The following is a 17,230-nucleotide window of genomic DNA, read 5'->3' on the forward strand; positions in this document are numbered from 1 at the left end:
GGGGTTATCTGGGGATTTCTGGGAGGTACAGAGAAGGCCTCATGTGGGCTGGAACTAGCTCATGACCATGCTCCTGGTCGCCAGTGTCGGAGAAGTGAGGAGCCCTGGCCTCCTTAGGGCCACTTTGCGGGTGTTTTTTGTTATTTTTTCTTTCTTATATCCTTGCCTTCCGGGAAACACTCTAGCATGTGCCCTGTGAATTCTCTCCTCCGTGTGGTTGGAATCAGCCTGCCCAGGATCATGCTGTGGGTAGCTCTCTCGTGCACAAGATAATTGGTGTCTAGGAAACCCTGGACTGCTTCTTGACAGTAAGGCAGTTAGAGTGTGGCAGAACAGTCTGGAGAATTCGTGCTCTATTCCAGTATTTTAGTGGGCTGCTGGGGACACTGACTTTATTAGGGGCTTGTGATCGGCAGGTGCACCACTGGCACAAGCAACAAGCCAGCTTTTCGTGCCTGTGGGTCTCCCTGTATCTTGAGGGCTGCTGGCAGTTGCGCTGGTTAGACTCCCCCCCAGTAGAAGGCACAGGCCAGCGTTTACTGACTGAGGATCTGAGTAGGTCATCCCAGGGGCTCGTGAGGCATTTTCAGTATTTCTAAAGGCATGATGAAAAAGACACATTTGCCCAAAAGCTTTGCAGGTACAGAAAATGTCAAGTTTCCTTCTTTCTTTTGTTTTTTTTTTGTTTGTGAGGAAGATTAGCCCTGAGCTAACATCTGTTGCCAATCCTCCTCTTTTTGCTGAGGAAGATTGGCCCTGGGCTAACATCTGTCCCCATCTTCCTTACTTTATATGTGGGATGCCTGCCACAGCGTGGCTTGATAAGTGGTGCGTAGGTCTGCGCCTGGGATCCAGACCTGTGAACCCTGGGCCACCAAAGCAGAGCACACGAACTTAACCACTACACCACCAGGCAGGCCCCTCTTTCTTTCTTTTTTTAACTGGAATCATAATAACTGAGCAAGATAAGGGGGAGAGGCAACTTGCTTTGGTCAAGTTCCCACCAGGTACCAACTCCATGAGATAGAAATCATTTTCACCGATGAGCAAATAGAGATTCAGAGATGTTGCGTAACTTGTCTCAGGTCACACAGCTTGTTGCATCAGAACTGACAGTCGCAGTTTGTCTGACTCCAGAGCCCTTTTCTTTCCTTTCTATCGTGTTTCTTCATCTCTTCCTGCAGCTCAGAGCAGGGGCTGGAGCCTGAAGTGGCTTTGAGTTAAAAACAGGAAAATGCTCAAAGGATATTTGGTAGAAAAATCTTTCAAAATATGGGGTCCATGGAGAGGGAGGAAATAAAAGAGGATCTAGTGCTAAAAATGTTGCCTATCATCTCGAGACCCCTTTCTTTACATAGCATTACATTGTACAGCTCCCTAAAAAATAGTTCTATTGATAGAGGAAGATGGCTCCTATGAAGGCCAATGATCTAGACTGAGGAATTAGGAAAGTGAGGAAAAGGATGACCAATGATTTGATCATTGGGGTGCCTATAATCTGACTCTGGTCTCTTTAGAGAGTGTGTGTCGTATTCTATGATTCTGTAGCTTAGAGTAGCAGTCACATGGACATCTGAACTGTATTGATATTTTTGAATAGTCTCCACGCAATAGACTTCGTCTCTACCCAAAGCCGTGTTTGGGGCTCTAAAACTCTTGCTAAGAATTGTGGTCATTTGTGGCACTTGGTAGTTCCAAGATCTGCACAAACTTGCCAGGATAACTGAGTATGTCAGTGTTCTGTGTTCTTTTAGGTGATGATCAGTCAAGTGTAGCCACTAGAGGAGACACAAGAGAGACTCAGGAAAACAAAGTCTATTATACTCACAAGTCCTAGAAACAGGATGCATGCCACGCCACACAGGGCCACATTGGAAAACATCCGTGGCTGTGTCGGTTAGGAGCAAGGAGAGTACTTAGGCCGTGGCCTGGAATGGAGAGGCCGGGCAGGGTGAACAGTTTGAGATTGGCTAGTTTAAATAGTTCCAGCCAGCATGTTTGGAACTGTACGAGTGGTCACTAGTTGCCTAGCCCTGGGATGATTGCAGCAGAGGAATATTGCCTCCCGGGGTGCAAGAGTCCAAGAAGAGAAGTAGGACTCTGGATGGGTTGGTTTGCATCTCAAAGGTTAATTTGCTCCCTGCTGAGCCCTTTGCTATCTCTAAGAATTGGCTAGCCCAGGAGGGGCAATCTCTCCCCAGCCAGGAAGGTTTTCTAAGATGCCAAAAGATCACAATAAACAGAAAATAAGTTTTAAAATATAAGCAATACAGTCAAGGATTGAACAAGTAAGATGTGAACAAAGCTGGATCCAGATGCTGAGAGAGAAAAAATCCCATGGATTAGTGAGAGAGATGAGCAAGAATGATGTGAAAGGAGCCAACCAAGGAGAAGTTGTGTGGGATACTGGGCTTCTGTGCTCTTGATTTGGGCTGAAAATAAATGTTTTCCTTAGAATATTCTGCTTTTTGGTACCATTGTTTTAAGTAGATATGTACAACCTATAAGAGAGGTTGTATATAGAAAGTGCCTTGGGACTTTAGACGAAGGTCAGAGGCAGCTGGATAATGAGCTCTGCCTCATCGGGCCCTACTGGGCTGGAAGGTCAGACCCATGTGGGACCCATCTTTGTATCTCGGACAGTTCCTGGCACAGTGCCTTGAACGTAGTAGGTGCTTGACATATCACTGTCACAGGGTGTTGAGTGAATCCCTTGGCAGGGCCCATTGAGAATCATGAGAAAACCTTTGAAAGATATAAGAAACAGGATAAAATGTTTATATATCCCTTGAGCAACTCCAAGGTCCATCCTTGAGCTATTAGGATAAATGAATTATTTTATCCAGTGTCTCAGTATATAACAGCACTCAACTATCTTTTGTTAATTCTCATTAAAATGTGCAAAGAGTGGAATGATTTTTGTACTAGTACAATGGTTTGATGTGCAAATATAGAGCTCCTTTGATCTGTCTTTGAACTTAAGTTCGTAAGCCCTTACTTCTGCTGATGGCAAAATATTAAACTTTCCAATTCCATGTCATTCAGCCAAATGAAGAGTTTGAGAGTGGTCAGTTTGACACTGAAAATCAATTAATTCAAGATTATCCCCCTTTCCCTTTGTTTTAATTGCCTCCTATTCACCCTGTTGGTGAGGGAGGGATTCTGCCGTAGGGTATCGGGGATGGCCGAACACATGACACTCAACACCGGGCGGATGAGATCCACAGCAGTTTATTAGTCACATATACTTACAGCCCAGAGGAGGAGGACACTGCGTGCCATGTATGGCACAGAGCAGGTGCCCTTGGGAACAGAGTGAACAACCAGGGGCTGTGGGAGACGAGCTTTGGAGTATCAAGAGGTTGTGGTGCTCCCTGGTTTCCATAGGAGGATGTGACTGGTTGTTTGAACAATTTTGTGGTCTGGCAGGGAACTGAAACCACTACTCCGGGATAAGCAGAGACCGTGCTTGTCCCTTTGAAAAGGAAGATTGTTTGACTAGAAGACTTTACCTGTGGGAGCAGAGTCAGGAGGGGAACTTGTTAGGCCATTAGAGGTCCTCCCAATATTACCAGATGTCAAAGCAGCACATAATATTGGACCTTAATTTTAGGCCTTACATCACACCTTTCCCTTCCTTCATTCCTCTCAGAAGTACTCTAAGTTCCTGGGGGTGCTTATAAATCATCCCGGCAGTGGAGGAGGAGCAGCCACCTCCCCATCTCTGTTGTGGGTCAGCTGGTCCAACCCCAGATCTCTTCTGGTTGGGCCTGCTGCTCAGCCCTTCTCCTGTCACCCCCTTGTTGGGGCTCAGAAACTCCCCAGGTCTTTCCTCAACACTTTGTCTGCTAGTCCCTGGGGGGAGGTTGCTTCATTTCTATCAGTGCCAATATCTCCCTTATTCATTGCTGATCTCCTTTTCGATGTCTGCTTTATGCAAGACTGGGGCAAAGCCCGTGGAGGATCCAGGCAAAAGGTCCCTTCGGTTCTGGGATACCTTCCCCCAGCTTATCCTGTGTCAGCATTTTTTCTTAGGCATCCACTAGATCTAAGCTCTAGAAATACTCTTTCCTTGTTTGCAAAACTACTGTTTCCTTTGGGGCAAGAAAATCATCGTAATTTATCATGCATACTTCCTTCTCTATAACTTATGGTATAAATTTCATGCTCTAGTCTTCAGGATTTTTGGTTCTTGATATGCAAAGCCAAATTTTGTTTAAAACAAAACAAAAAGCTTTCTCTCTCAAACCCCAGGCTCTAATTACTTAATTTAAAATTTGATTTTACATATCAAGAATGGTTGTCTCAGTTATTGGTCTTAAAATAATCAATTCAACAAGTAGTCTGAATCTTTGTTCTAGAGCTACAAGCTGAACTGCACAATACAGTAGCCACATGTGGCTATTTAATTTAGTTTAAATTAATATTGATTTAAGTGAAATACAATTTAAAATTCAGTTCCTCAGTTGCAGTAGCCACATTTCAAGTGCTCAACAGCCACATGTGGCTGGTGGCTACCATATTGGACAGTCAAATATAGAACATTCCCACATTGCAGAAAGTTCTATTGGACAGTGCTAGTCTAGGGTATATCTACCTTTCCCTTGAGGACTGTGAGTTGTGAGAGTGAAGGGCAGTGTGTAAAGAAAGGGGACTGAGGAATGATGTCACTGAGGAAGAAACCTGTTAATACCTCATAATGTTATCTTGCTACAGTAACTTTGAAGAAAGTTTTGAGCTTTAGAAGCTTAAGCAAACTGCTTTTAATGAGATTCCCCCCATGTCTTGGTAGAAGAACATTTTTGGCAACTGGAAATGCTCCTGCCTACCAGGCTGTCACAGACGGCATGTACCACGGTTTGCCACCACTGAGCAACTCTCTCGTGAAGAGCATTTTTGCTTCACAGCTCGGCCTGCCCCAGCCACTGGATCCACGGAGCCCCCAGGTTCGTTGAGAGGTATTTTTATACCTATAAAAGATGTGTTGTGCATAGGGGATTTTGTCACTTTGTTTCCATTTGGTTAAAGTTTTGCAGGGGATCTCCATAGTCTAAAGCCCTTGGTTGGCTCCCCTTCTTCACACGGTAGAGCAGTCTGGGCCCCTATGGCCAGCTGTTATTCCCAGTAAGGGTCTTTGCCTCCAAACTGCTCAACAGGCTAATTGGGGCAACTGCTCACAGCTGATAGCAAAACCAACACTTGATCTTTTCCATTTAATAAATGACTATTACAGTAATTACAATACATACATTAGGTCAGCAGCTGAGTTTTGAACAGCCCTGGTTACTGTGTTATTGAACATAATCCTGTTATTGAACGTAATATTATTGCTCCCAGGCACCAACAATATTAACCTCCTTCTGCAACCAAAGAGTTTAAGATTCAGGAAAGCTGGAGATCAGACGGCTGGGCAATCATGGCAGCACTAGGTCACAAACTGTGTTAGTTATCTATGGCTGCATAACATATTACCCCAAAATTTAGCAAATTAAAACAATAAACATGCATTATCTCATATAGTTTCTGAGGCTCAGGAATCTGGGAGCAGCTTAGCTGAGTAGTTCTGGCTCAGGATCTCTCACAAGGCTGTGATCAAGGTATTGGCCTGGGCTATAGTCATCTCAAGGTAGAGTCTTGGAGGAGAATCTGCTTTCAAGCCCACTCACATGGCTGTTGGTAGGCATCAGAAGATCCACTTTCAAGCTTACTCATGTGGGCTTCTCCACAGGGCTTCCTCACAGCACAGCAGACGGCTTCCCCAGAGCAAACAATTCAAGAGAGAGCAAGAAAGAGAATCCACGATGGAAGTCATAGTCTTTTTATTACCTACTTTCAGAAGGGACATCCCATCACATTTGCCATATTCTCTTTATTAGAAGTGAGTCACTAATTTCAGCTCACACTCAAGGGGAGAAGTAAGCCCTACCTCTTAATGGGAAGAGTATCAAAGAATTTGTGGACATATCTTTAAAACCACCTCACAAGCCCACGTTTTGATTCCAAAACCTCCAATTTAATGTTTTTACGTTACAAAGCTAAGCCAAGAAATGCCAACATTAATCCCATGTAAGTTCCACACTTCTACCTCCCCTAGCTACAAGACAATGACTCTTGGCCCAATGCGTGACCCTCATTTAGACCCAGAAGACAGGGTCTGACCATTGGGCTTGTTCCTGCTGCCTTTGGGTGTTGCCTAGAATTAGGTGGATGTAGGTGTCCTGGCTGCCAGCTACTTGACTCAACTCCAACTCTAGGAATTGTCTGAAGCCAGTAGCATATCTGGAAGTATAGTGTGGGGTCAGGTAGACATACCCACTGTATCCAGGACTGCATGTGGTGCCAAAGGAATAGGGGGTGCCTTGGCTGTTGGATAGTGATATGGAGAAGACAGAGGCCCGTGTGTAACATTGTGGCATTGGTTTTGAGTTGTTACTTAGCTTTGGAGCACAAAGGTGATGAAGGACAAATTTTTAAGGTTCCTAATATTGGCAACATTTGAGTGAGTTTACTTTTGTTGATTATAAATATGTCCCATTGGTATGATACTGTTCTGGAACTTCTGAACACTGGTGCTGACTAGTTACACTGAAGTCTTAAGTACTCTTCAGTGGTTAGCCACTTTCTGAAAAATCAATTAAAAAAAATAAGATTAACCGTCTCCTCTTGATGGATAGTCCCTGATACTGTAGAACTATTTCTATATAATGAATAAATCATCCCACCGTGTTTTGGGGTACAGACATAAACATCCTGTTCATATACAGATGTCTATTACTTATGGACACAGTACAGCATTATCATGTTTATTATTTGGTTCTTTTAGGCATTTACGCTGTTCCCTTGGAGAGCATTTCTGGAAGATGGAGGACCATTTCCAGTTATGAGTAGCAGCCCAGATACGCTAGAATATAATATGCAGGTAGGATAAGTCTTCCCACTTGTCACAGAGAGAACTAAATGCAGCTTGCAAAGCAGGTGTCATTGGATCCATAGGTCAGATCCTCCATACTCTAGCCAGTGGTGAATAATTAATGAGATAAGCAAGGTGTTTGATTATGAAGGTGTAAACCCAATGCCACAAGGTGAGTCATGTTTTCTTACAACAGAAGAGAATCATGGTCACAGCTGGTATTGGCTTTGGTTGTAGACTCAGCTGAAATTCCCATGGCCAGTAATGATCTAGGAGAGTGGCCATCCATCTCCAGTCACTCTCTGGGCCTATTAGAGAAATTCCCAGGCTGGCAGCTCAGGGGCATGTGACTTTTGACCTGCCTACGAAACGGTAGTAGGAAGAGAACTCTTTAAGCAGGACTCATAAGGAGAATTTCTTTCAATTATGTGTTTTCCCCCTGATTATTTAAGCAAATATTATTGTGTTTTCATTTTAAAAAATAGAAAATATGGGAAATTATTAAGAACAACATGAAAATCAATCATAAATTTGCTTCAAAATCATATGAAGGTGGAGCATGATGGGGATGGGGCAGGACTGGCCATAGGTTGATGGTTCTTGTGGCTGGGTGATAAGAACTATTCTGTTTGCATTTGTATATGCTCAAAATTCTCCATAAGCAAAAAGGTTTTTTTTTCCTAAGTAAAATAGTAAGAATAGTTAAGAAAATCAATCATAGTCCCTGACTAGGACACAGTCACAGTTCCCATTTTGGTTTATTTTTTTCTGGTGTTTTCTCTATGCATATATGTGTTTATATCTGTACTTCTAAAGGAAAATTGATATCATATTCTACATTCACCGTGTACAGACACCACTGTAAGGGCTAGGAGACTCGGAGTTCCATACAGAGCCAAAAATCTGATATGTTCAAGGAGGACTTTGAGTTAGAAATGTTACTCTGATTTTTATGGCTTTTTTAATAGTTGAGAGGGTGGGGCTTGTAAATACAATTACTTCTAGTTTTCTCCTCCCAAAAACATAGGGATAAATCACAGTGTAAAGGATACACAGAAGTCTTCAAAATGGATGTTTTTGTTTTGTTCTTTTTTGCTTTTAGCTGTGCCTCTGCAGGCTGAGTGACCGTGACCTCAAGGTGGCTCATGGAGAGCTGGTGGGCATGCAACTGCTGATGGAAGATGTACTTCTGAGCAACTATCACACGATCATGGAGGGTCCCTCAGGACAGCAAGCCACACTGGACAAAAATACACAGGTATTCTTGCTGGACAGTCTACATAATTGGCCAATTCTGTAATTGTACTGAAGGACCTTCCTCTATGGGAGATGGACTAAAGAGCCACGTTTGTCCCACAGCCTCTCCAGTGGGTCTCAGGCCTGTGCTAATGCTGCTCGGGAGCAGCGCTGAAGCAGGGGTAGCCTGTGAAAGCCACTCCAAAGTATCTTCTTTCACGATAAGTCCTGTGATTAGCAGTATATCCATTTCTTTTAATGTTAAAAATAGAACAGAGGTTGTGGGAGGTCCACTGAAACCAAATGGAACAAATACTCCAATTGGCTGCTGTTCTTTGTGAGTCACATATTTAGGACTGGAGTTGGAAGAACCAGAGGGATATGATAGAGGCCCCGGGTGAACATCTCCAGCCTGGGCTCCCATCTTCACCGCTCGACTAGCCTATGGGCTCCTAGGCAAGCACTCCCTCCTCTGGACTTGTCACTCTAAAGCTCTAAGGTGCCAAGAGCCACTAGCACACCTAGTGTCATAACTTGAAACAATTCTGCATGTATCTAGGAACCAGACAGAGACTTGTCTGGACACAGAGTAAGCTGGCTGGTGCCTCTGTTTAAAAAGCCTCCTTTTCAGAGCGAAACTTTTTGAGAGATGCCTGCATCAGCCATCTCCATCTCCTTACCTTCCATCCACTCCTCAGAAACTGCCATCTGTCTCCTTCCTCGTCTCACCACTGACCACTCTCATCAAGAGCACTGTGTTCCTTGTCACTAAATCCCCTGGATACTTTTCAGTCCTCTTCCAACCTGACCCCTTGACAGCGTTTGACACAGTGTGTCCTTCTTGAAGCCTCTCTGTCCTTGGCTTCCAGAACACAACTTTCTCCTAGTTTTCCTCCGACATGGCTGGCCACGCCTTGTAGACTTCTCTGTAGACTCCCCTACCTTTTCCAGTCCTGCACATGTTGTTTTCTGGGTTCTGTCCCACTTCTGCTATTACCAGGCTGCATTTTGACTTCCACGACTCTAGTCACTTTTGTCTGCATGGGCCCCTTCCTCCACAAAAAGACATTAAAAGTTATAGTTTACAACCATGTTAATATAAAAATATATTAATATAACATATTAAAGCACTTTATTCAACCTAAATGTTCTTTTTTTTATGATTTTAAGAGAAATTAAAACATTTTATGGGCCCTAGGCACTGTGCCTTCTGTGTCTAATCAACAAGTTGGCCCTGAATACTGTTAATACGACTATAAGCTATGATTGAGATCTGTTCAGAGTGCTTTATTTATTGTTAATTTCTTTAATCCTCACAATAATTCCATGAGGTAGGTACTTTCATTATTCTCATTCTACAGATAAGAATACTGAGGCTCAGGCCGGCTCCGTGGCTTAGCGGTTAAGTGCGCGCGCTCCGCTACTGGCGGCCCGGGTTTGGATCCTGGGCGCACACCAACGTACCGCTTGTCCGGCCATGCTGAGGCTGCATCCCACATACAGCAACTAGAAGGATGTGCAACTATGACATACAGCTATCTACTGGGGCTTTGGGGGAAAAAAGGAGGAGGATTGGCAGTAGATGTTAGCTCAGAGCCAGTCTTCCTCAGCAAAAAAACAGGAGGGTTAGCATGGATGTTAGCTCAGGGCTGATCTTCCTCACAAAAAAAAAAAAAAAAGAATACTGAGGCTCAGAAAGGTTAAGTGATGTGCCCAAAGTCACATGCCTAGTGAAGAGAGAAACCCAGATTCCAACCTAACAGTCTGGCCCGGGAGCCCCCTCAGACTCTTCTCTACTATGTGGCTCCACTCCTCACCCTCTCCCTAGGCAAATCCATCTACTTTTATAACTTTGATGACTTTACATGCGATGACTCCAAAATCTACATGTCCATCCCAAATCTCAAGCCATCAGATTCATACATTCCGCTGCCTTGTTCCATCTCAGAGACAGTCTGTTCCAAACTGAGCTCATTCTACTGCCCCAAAACTTGCTCTTCCTTCCATACTCCCTGTCAGTTAACCACCGTCTGCTCAGTCACCCAAGCCAAAAAATCTGGACACCCATCTTGGACTTCTCTCTATCATACCCCGTAATTAGACAAGTTTTACTATCCTATTATTTTAATATCTCTCAAGTTTGTCTACTTTTCTCCATCCTCCCTCACTACCCCCCCTCCACCAGTCCAAATCATCATCATCTCCTAATGCTGGGCTATGATCATAACCTCCAGTTGGACTCCCTCTATTCACTCTTGCCTCCTTCCAGTCCATTCACTGGGATAATATTTTTAAATGCAAACCTGATTATGTCACTTCTCTGCTATAACCCTTCAATGACTTCCAAATGCCCTGAGAATAGAGTCCAGGTGCCTTAACCAGACCTTCTTGACTTGACTCCTGCCAGTATTTCTACCCTCAACTTCTTTCATTTGTCAAATCCACCTTGCTTTCTCTCCTCAGTATCTTCACGCAGGCTGGTATCTCTGGTGGAACACTTCCTTCTCCTCCCGCTCTCTACTTCACCATCTTATTAACTCCTCCTTTTCCTCCAGGTTTCAACTTCTAAACCATTCTTTTGGAAGCTTTTTCTGATCTTCCACCTCAGAGCTGATGCCTCTCTGTCCAATTAGGGAGAACCTGCTATAAGTCACAGGTTGTCCCACTAGCCATGACTTAAATTAGAGAAGTGTGTTAATCTTTCAAAACAAGTCTAGAAGGAGGCACTTCAGGTTGGTGTGGTCACTCAGGTTGGTGCAGGCACCCAGCTCTACCATCCTGCGTGTGTCAGCAAAATGTCTCCCTCATCCTTGTAAGATGACAACAGGAGCAAAAAAGGTTTCTCCTTCAGGGGCTTTACCTTTTATCAAGGAGGAAAGTCTTTTCCGGAAACTTTCCAATAGATTTTCCTTGTGTCTCACTGGTTAAAACTGAGTCACAAGTCCACTCCAGGCCAATTAGTGGAAAAGGAACTGTGTTTAGATGTGCAATCTAAATTCCACAACAGAATTAGATGCTTCACCCAGAGGGACCATTTGCAAAGCTGGGTATAGACCAAGTAGTGCTAAGATCCAGAGGCATGAGGGGCCCTTTGGTCCCTCTGTCGACCGTTTTCTGGCCCTGTTCCTGATGGATTCTCATCTTTCTCTGACACTCGCATCCTCACCACCTTGTTCTTGATCCTGTCTCTGTTCCTTCTCCCATCCTTTAAAACACTTAGGAAGAGAAGACTTCGCTTAATATGAATATATTAACAAGGTAAGTTTGCTTTAAGATTATTATTTATTTTAATCAGTTTTATTTTATGATTTGTTTATTTACGAGTATTTAAATGTTCATAGACAGTAGGAAGTAGTGGAATTTATGCTGCCCATGAGTTAGGACTCAGGGTTTCCTGTCACAGCTGTACCATCAGTTCTGTGATCTCATAGACTTCAGTCTCTAACACTCCAAAGTGACGGTGATGGATTAGCTCAGGGCCTTTAAAACGGTGGTCCCAGGAGCCCTGGGTTCCTCAGAGGCACCTTGGGGCTTTTAGAGCGAAGAGGGCCAACTACGTGGCCTATGGGCTGCCCCTTCCCTGTCACCATGCTTGGCCTTGGTCTGTTGGATATTTTGGGCCACTGGGTAAGATTTCATTTGATGAAAGGTTTCTGAGGATAAAATAAATCTGGAAATGCATGGATTAGCTGATTGTTGAGGGGCAGGCTACAAGGTTGAGGGGTTGCCAGCTGTCTTCTGGAGCTTGCTTACTCCTGGATGTTGCTTGCCAACTCTTCCTCTGACCAACCCTCTTTCTGGCAGCCACACCTTGCTTTAGATATGTTAATAGCACTGATCTAGGATCCAGTTACACCAGGTGGTTGTTCTTCTTCTTCCTAGCCAGGAACTTTGAGTGTCTAAGGTGCTGTCACCTGAGGCCCTTCTTGTCATAACGTCATGATCCAGATTTGCCATCTTCCTCTACAAAGGAAAACTCCTTTTCCTGTGACTGAGATGCTGTCACCAGGCTGAGGGCCTGGACCCAGGTCCCTGTTCTGTCTGTCACTCTTTGGGTGACCCCAGCCCTCACACCACTGGCTGCAGGACAGCAGGGACTTGAAAACCCTGTCGCTTCCAAATCCTCCAGGGCTCATAGCAGCCCCTCAACAAACACCTCTTTAAGGACAGCACCAATGAATGAATGAATGAATGAACAAATCATAATTTTAAAGTAAAATTGCCTATGGAATAATACATTCAAAGTAAGAGACATGTTCTCTGCTTAACTTTTAAAGGATGGGAGAAGGAACAGGAGATAAGACAAACTTAAGTTTACATTTCCTTACCTATAAAATGGGTAAAATCCCCAGTTTAAGGTTATATTATAGCTCTACCATGATGGAGAGTTAAATCTCGAGTGTGTTGAAGAGCACTTTCCAGAATTCAGAGGCTAAAGCTGAAAGGCTCAATTTTTCAAAGGCAGATAAAATGTTAGTACCCAAGTAAAGAGTTTTAAAAATGAGTGGTTCAAGACTCAAGCAGAAAGCTGAAGTGGAGACATTTCTCTCCCTTCCGTATACCGTCTGTTCAGGAAGATGCTTACCCTCTCTAAGCTCTACATGTGCTGCAGGCCTGTAAACCATTCCTCCTGGGGAGAAAGTCATTCCCCAAAGACTTCATTCTGCGTGGGCTGCATGTAAAAGGTTATCCTGTTGGTCCATGATCAAAAAATAAGGATTTCTGTAATGCTTTCAGCCAGATTTGCCCAGAGTGCCAGGATTCAGAAGTCACTTCCACAGCAGCCCAAAGGCCTCCGAGCTGCTGAGGGGCCCGTGCCAGGCAGTGAAGTCCCTTGCTTTGCTGAGATCACTTTTGGTACTGTGGAAGCAGCTGGAAGTGCTAAAGGAGCACTGGGGCCAACTCAAGCTGCGAGGCCAGGACATCAATTCTGTCTCTCTCCACAAACAGTTCTCGGAGCTCTACGGGTGAGTGGGGCTGAAGTGGAAATTCATGTGAACGAGCGGAACCCGGGGTTTGGTGAATTCCTGCACCTCGCTCTGCGGGTGAGATTTCGTCCGTGAATCCTGGTACACCCAGCCCCACTGAGCCCAGAGGAAGCTGGGCAATGTGTCTCTCCAAACAATGCTTTACAGGGAAAGCGGGGTTCTACTGAGGTCAGGGACAGCGCTGATTCCACTAAGCAACACTGTATATCATTTACCCAGAGTTCTGTCCCTGGGAACTTGTGCTTCTGAAGTGTCCCCATGGCTCTGACTCTGAGCATTTAGCTCCTGGGATTCCAGCGAGCACTGGGTGGGGAGACGCTGCTGCTGTGAACTTCACTCCACTCTCTGCCCCATTAGACCCAAGTGCTGAGTCTCTGAGAGCTTCGTGCATTGCAGCCAGAGGTGTAATAGGGTACGGAATGAGGTCTAAGGTCTGCGAGATGGTGGGGTGTTTTCGCAGCTTCAAGCCCTGGCTGGGATGACTTAGCTGGCAGGAAAGACACATTGTCTCCACCATGTGTCTGTTACCAAGCAAGCATTCACTAAGCACCCACCCACCGTCCTGAACCTTATTGATCACAAGACGGTTCACTTTGGTGGCATAGTCCAAATTGTCTTATCTTGTGAGTTATGACAGTCAGCTTTCCTGGTAACCAGAGAATAAGAAACCTTGTCAATATTTTGAAAAATGAAGACTGAAATTAAATGTACCCAATGGGAAAAGGCCTCCAGATTGAATATTGACTAAGGGAGTGGCAACTGTGCTGAATTTAGATGTCATGTCTGTGATGGGTTGGCAGGTTTACACATGATGACAGGAAACAGAGCACGAATGAAAATAATTGTCAGAGAATCTGAATGAGAAAAAATACATTTGTTTGCTAATTTTTGTCTTTCTTCCTTAATAGAACTGACATTCTCTACCCCAGCATGAAAGCTATAGCTAGGCGGATGGGGAAAGAAGATGAATTTGAAGGACTTATAATAAGTAGTCAGACTATTCTTCCCCCCAAAGGAGCTTCAGAAATTGAAATAAAAACTCAGCAGGTATGCAAGAGCTATTTTGAACTTGGCCTTGAAAATTTGCTTTATGGCATTAGTTATAAAACTACAGATATACCCAAGTGGTGTTTTTTTCTAAGTTAAGTAGAAATCAAAGGTTTGTAAATCATTGAACAGGTTTGGAGGGAACTAAGTATTCAAAGGCGTGTGGGGCTTTGATTAAGCAAGTAACTACCCTTAATGTCTCACTATTATAAGTCTAGATTTTCATATTTTGATTTTCCTCAAATTAGGGTGCATCACCACAAAAAGGACTATGATGGAAAACATAACCAGCATCTTAAACATAACCTAGCATCTTACACATAAAATCCAGCACACAAGTATCCCCCTCAACACACACACCCATGGAAATGGAATATTTAATATGGCTCTTGTGATTGTTTTTCTGAGAATAAGACAACACAATCTAGGCACCAGCCCATCTGGTGTGTGTTAGATGATCCATGTGGAGAGTTTCTTTCCCTGAGTGTTTGTTCACCTTGGTCCTGGGACACGGGCTCCACGTGGCTGCGCTTATTGTAACAGGTGACAGAGCCTCAAGCTGTTGGAGTGTCACTGCAGAGATGTGTGTCCACTGAGCATCGAGGAGAATTCAGCCCCCCACCCCAACACACACACACACACACACACACACACACACACACACACACCCCAGTCCCAAGCCCATTGCTTACTCTTCTGAACCCTGGTTCCTCTCTAGCAGTTGGAGTCCTCCAACAGGGAGGAACGTGGGCTCTGCAAGCATAATGGGTAGAGTAAGGGCTCATGGTTATTGGCACAGTTCTCTCTCGGTCGTGTATGGATTTTTAAATCTTCTCATGAAATCCTCTTTGGTATCTAAATCAAGTTTCAGACCTGAGGACTTTCTTACAATAACAGCTCATGAAATTCCTGGCCAAATTTAAGATACCAAAACACCTGAGGTCATCTCAGACATTGAGCACTTTACATTTAGCAGAACTTGGTAAAAAGAGTTGTATATTATCAATCAGGATGTAGGCCAGGAAGAAAAGATGTTGGTCTCCAAAGAGCTGTATCTACCCCCGCAGGAGTGCCTGGGAGCCCAAGAAAGGAACCCTGTCTTCTTCCCCCAGAGAGAGTAACTGAAGGACAGGACCTAGCCCAAGGGCCTTATGCAGGAATTTGACTTAGGATTCCAGGGTATGAACTGAATGTGGAGAGTGACTTTCAAACTGCTTGCTCTAGCTTCAGAAACTTCTGGAAAATCTTGAAATTCATATGATCCAGGAGGTATTAAGAAAAGTTAACAGAGAGATAACACTGGTTGTATCAGAAAAGTCCAAGGAGCAGAGTACTCTCCCTACAGGTAAAGTATGTTTATTTTATTACTTCACAAAATAACATTTATTGTTTTTTCCTAATTATAGAAGCAATCCATGTATCCATATTCATGGTAAAAAACACTACAATGCCCAGAAAATCATATAAAAATTACTTTTTAACACCTTGGCCCAGAGAGAAGTACTATTAACACTTTGATATATTTCTTTCCACTTAATTAAATAGAAAACATTTGTTAACTTCAGTCTCGACTTTGCTGATTAACTCATAACTGAAATAAAGTTGAAATGTGGGAAACACATAAAGCTTTTCTTATTGGTAATATATATAAGTATATATAAATATATATTACACACCTGTATGTCAAAATCTTACAAATACATATATTTGGGGTGGGAAGGCAATCAAAATTTTCCTTTCATCTGAGGTCTAAAGTCAGGGTCGCCTCAGGGGCATGTGACCAGTGCACTCACATAGGACTCAAGGGCGCTTGGGGTTGAATGCTTTGTAAGTGCGTATTGAAACTTGTAATTTGAACTTGGAATTTGTGTTTCGTAAGTGGAATCCAGTGAGTCAATGGAGCATGCACCAAGGGCTTGGAGCCTTGGCTCACACACAGCCCTACGTCCTGCTGCCTCCTCGCCTTGCCAGAAGGGGTTTTCAGTTGCCTGCACCCTGCTCTCTGGCACTCTGGGCACCCCTAACATCCCCCTCACCATCCCCACCCAGCAATCACTGCCACCCTCCACCCCAGTGGGAGCCTGAGCACAGTGAGGGTCTGGGTGGGGCTCCTATACTTGGCAGCATCTCAGGGACTGCAGGCTGGCAGCACTGCGGTGTGTTTGATGGGTGACTCAGTGGGGGCAAGCCTGTTGCCCATCCCCAGCTACCTAGAATATCCCAGGACAGACGTTGCAATACCTCTGGGGGTTGCCTGTCCACAGTGGGTTGGGGCAGTGGGCCCATGGGAAGGGGAGACACCCGGCTCCACTTCTCCACCCCTGGCCAGGGCTTGGGGCCTCAGTCCGGTAGCTGGTGGGTACACTCATGCACCTAGCACAGGGCGGGACCCCTGAGTGCCTGTGAGGGTTGCACTTGCCCTGCAAGCATTCCCATGCCCGGGGAGTGCAACATTAAAAACAAATAAAAACACCATGAGAGGTCAAGAGAGAGACTGCAGAAGAAAGGAAAACACGTTATATTTTGGAAACTATAACGGCACTTTCCCCCTGCTTTTTGAACAAGAAGCCCTGCATATTTATTTTGCACGAGGTGCCATAGATTATGTAGCTGCTCCTGTCTGAACTACAGCGTCTACTCCTAACTCCTACTGAACCCACAACTTGAGCTACAGAGGAGTTGTCTGACTAGCAAAATAAATTAGGCTTTCCTTTTGAGACCAAGTCCACAGATATTGTACTGTTAATTAATAACCTCTGTCCTCACCTAGGACATTGTCATTTTATCAGTGCTTCCAGTCACTGAATTCTGTAAACAGGGATTGGGATAAGGCTGTGCAGTGAGAGGGCCAGCCAGTCCCCAGCTGGCCACCTCTGAATGTCACCAGAGAGCTGAGTGTGGTTGAGCTCCAATTACAGAACATTGAACGAGACACAAAACGCCTGTTGTTTGTGCTGTGTTTGCTGCATCCGGGCGGCGGCCCCCTTCCGAGTCCTTGGAGAAAATCCACAAGCACGCAGCAGGTGCAACCATCTGCACGTTTCAGGGC

At 44.5% G+C, this 17,230-nt stretch overlaps 1 protein-coding gene across 1 annotated transcript in view; it reads left to right on the plus strand.

Moving 5' to 3' along the window:
* The window catches only part of LOC106800543 (uncharacterized), a 138,792-nt gene that overhangs the window by 91,429 nt on the left and 30,133 nt on the right, over positions 1-17,230 (plus strand). The window contains 6 exon segments of the mRNA XM_087443743.1: positions 4,793-4,946; positions 6,824-6,919; positions 8,013-8,168; positions 12,884-13,113; positions 14,043-14,181; positions 15,406-15,526. Of these exon segments, the coding sequence (XP_087299869.1) occupies positions 4,793-4,946; positions 6,824-6,919; positions 8,013-8,168; positions 12,884-13,113; positions 14,043-14,181; positions 15,406-15,526 (896 nt within the window).

This window comes from Ceratotherium simum, chromosome 19, assembly GCF_057802395.1.
Source record: "Ceratotherium simum simum isolate JZ-2026a chromosome 19, ASM5780239v1, whole genome shotgun sequence".
NCBI classification, from domain to species: domain Eukaryota; kingdom Metazoa; phylum Chordata; class Mammalia; order Perissodactyla; family Rhinocerotidae; genus Ceratotherium; species Ceratotherium simum.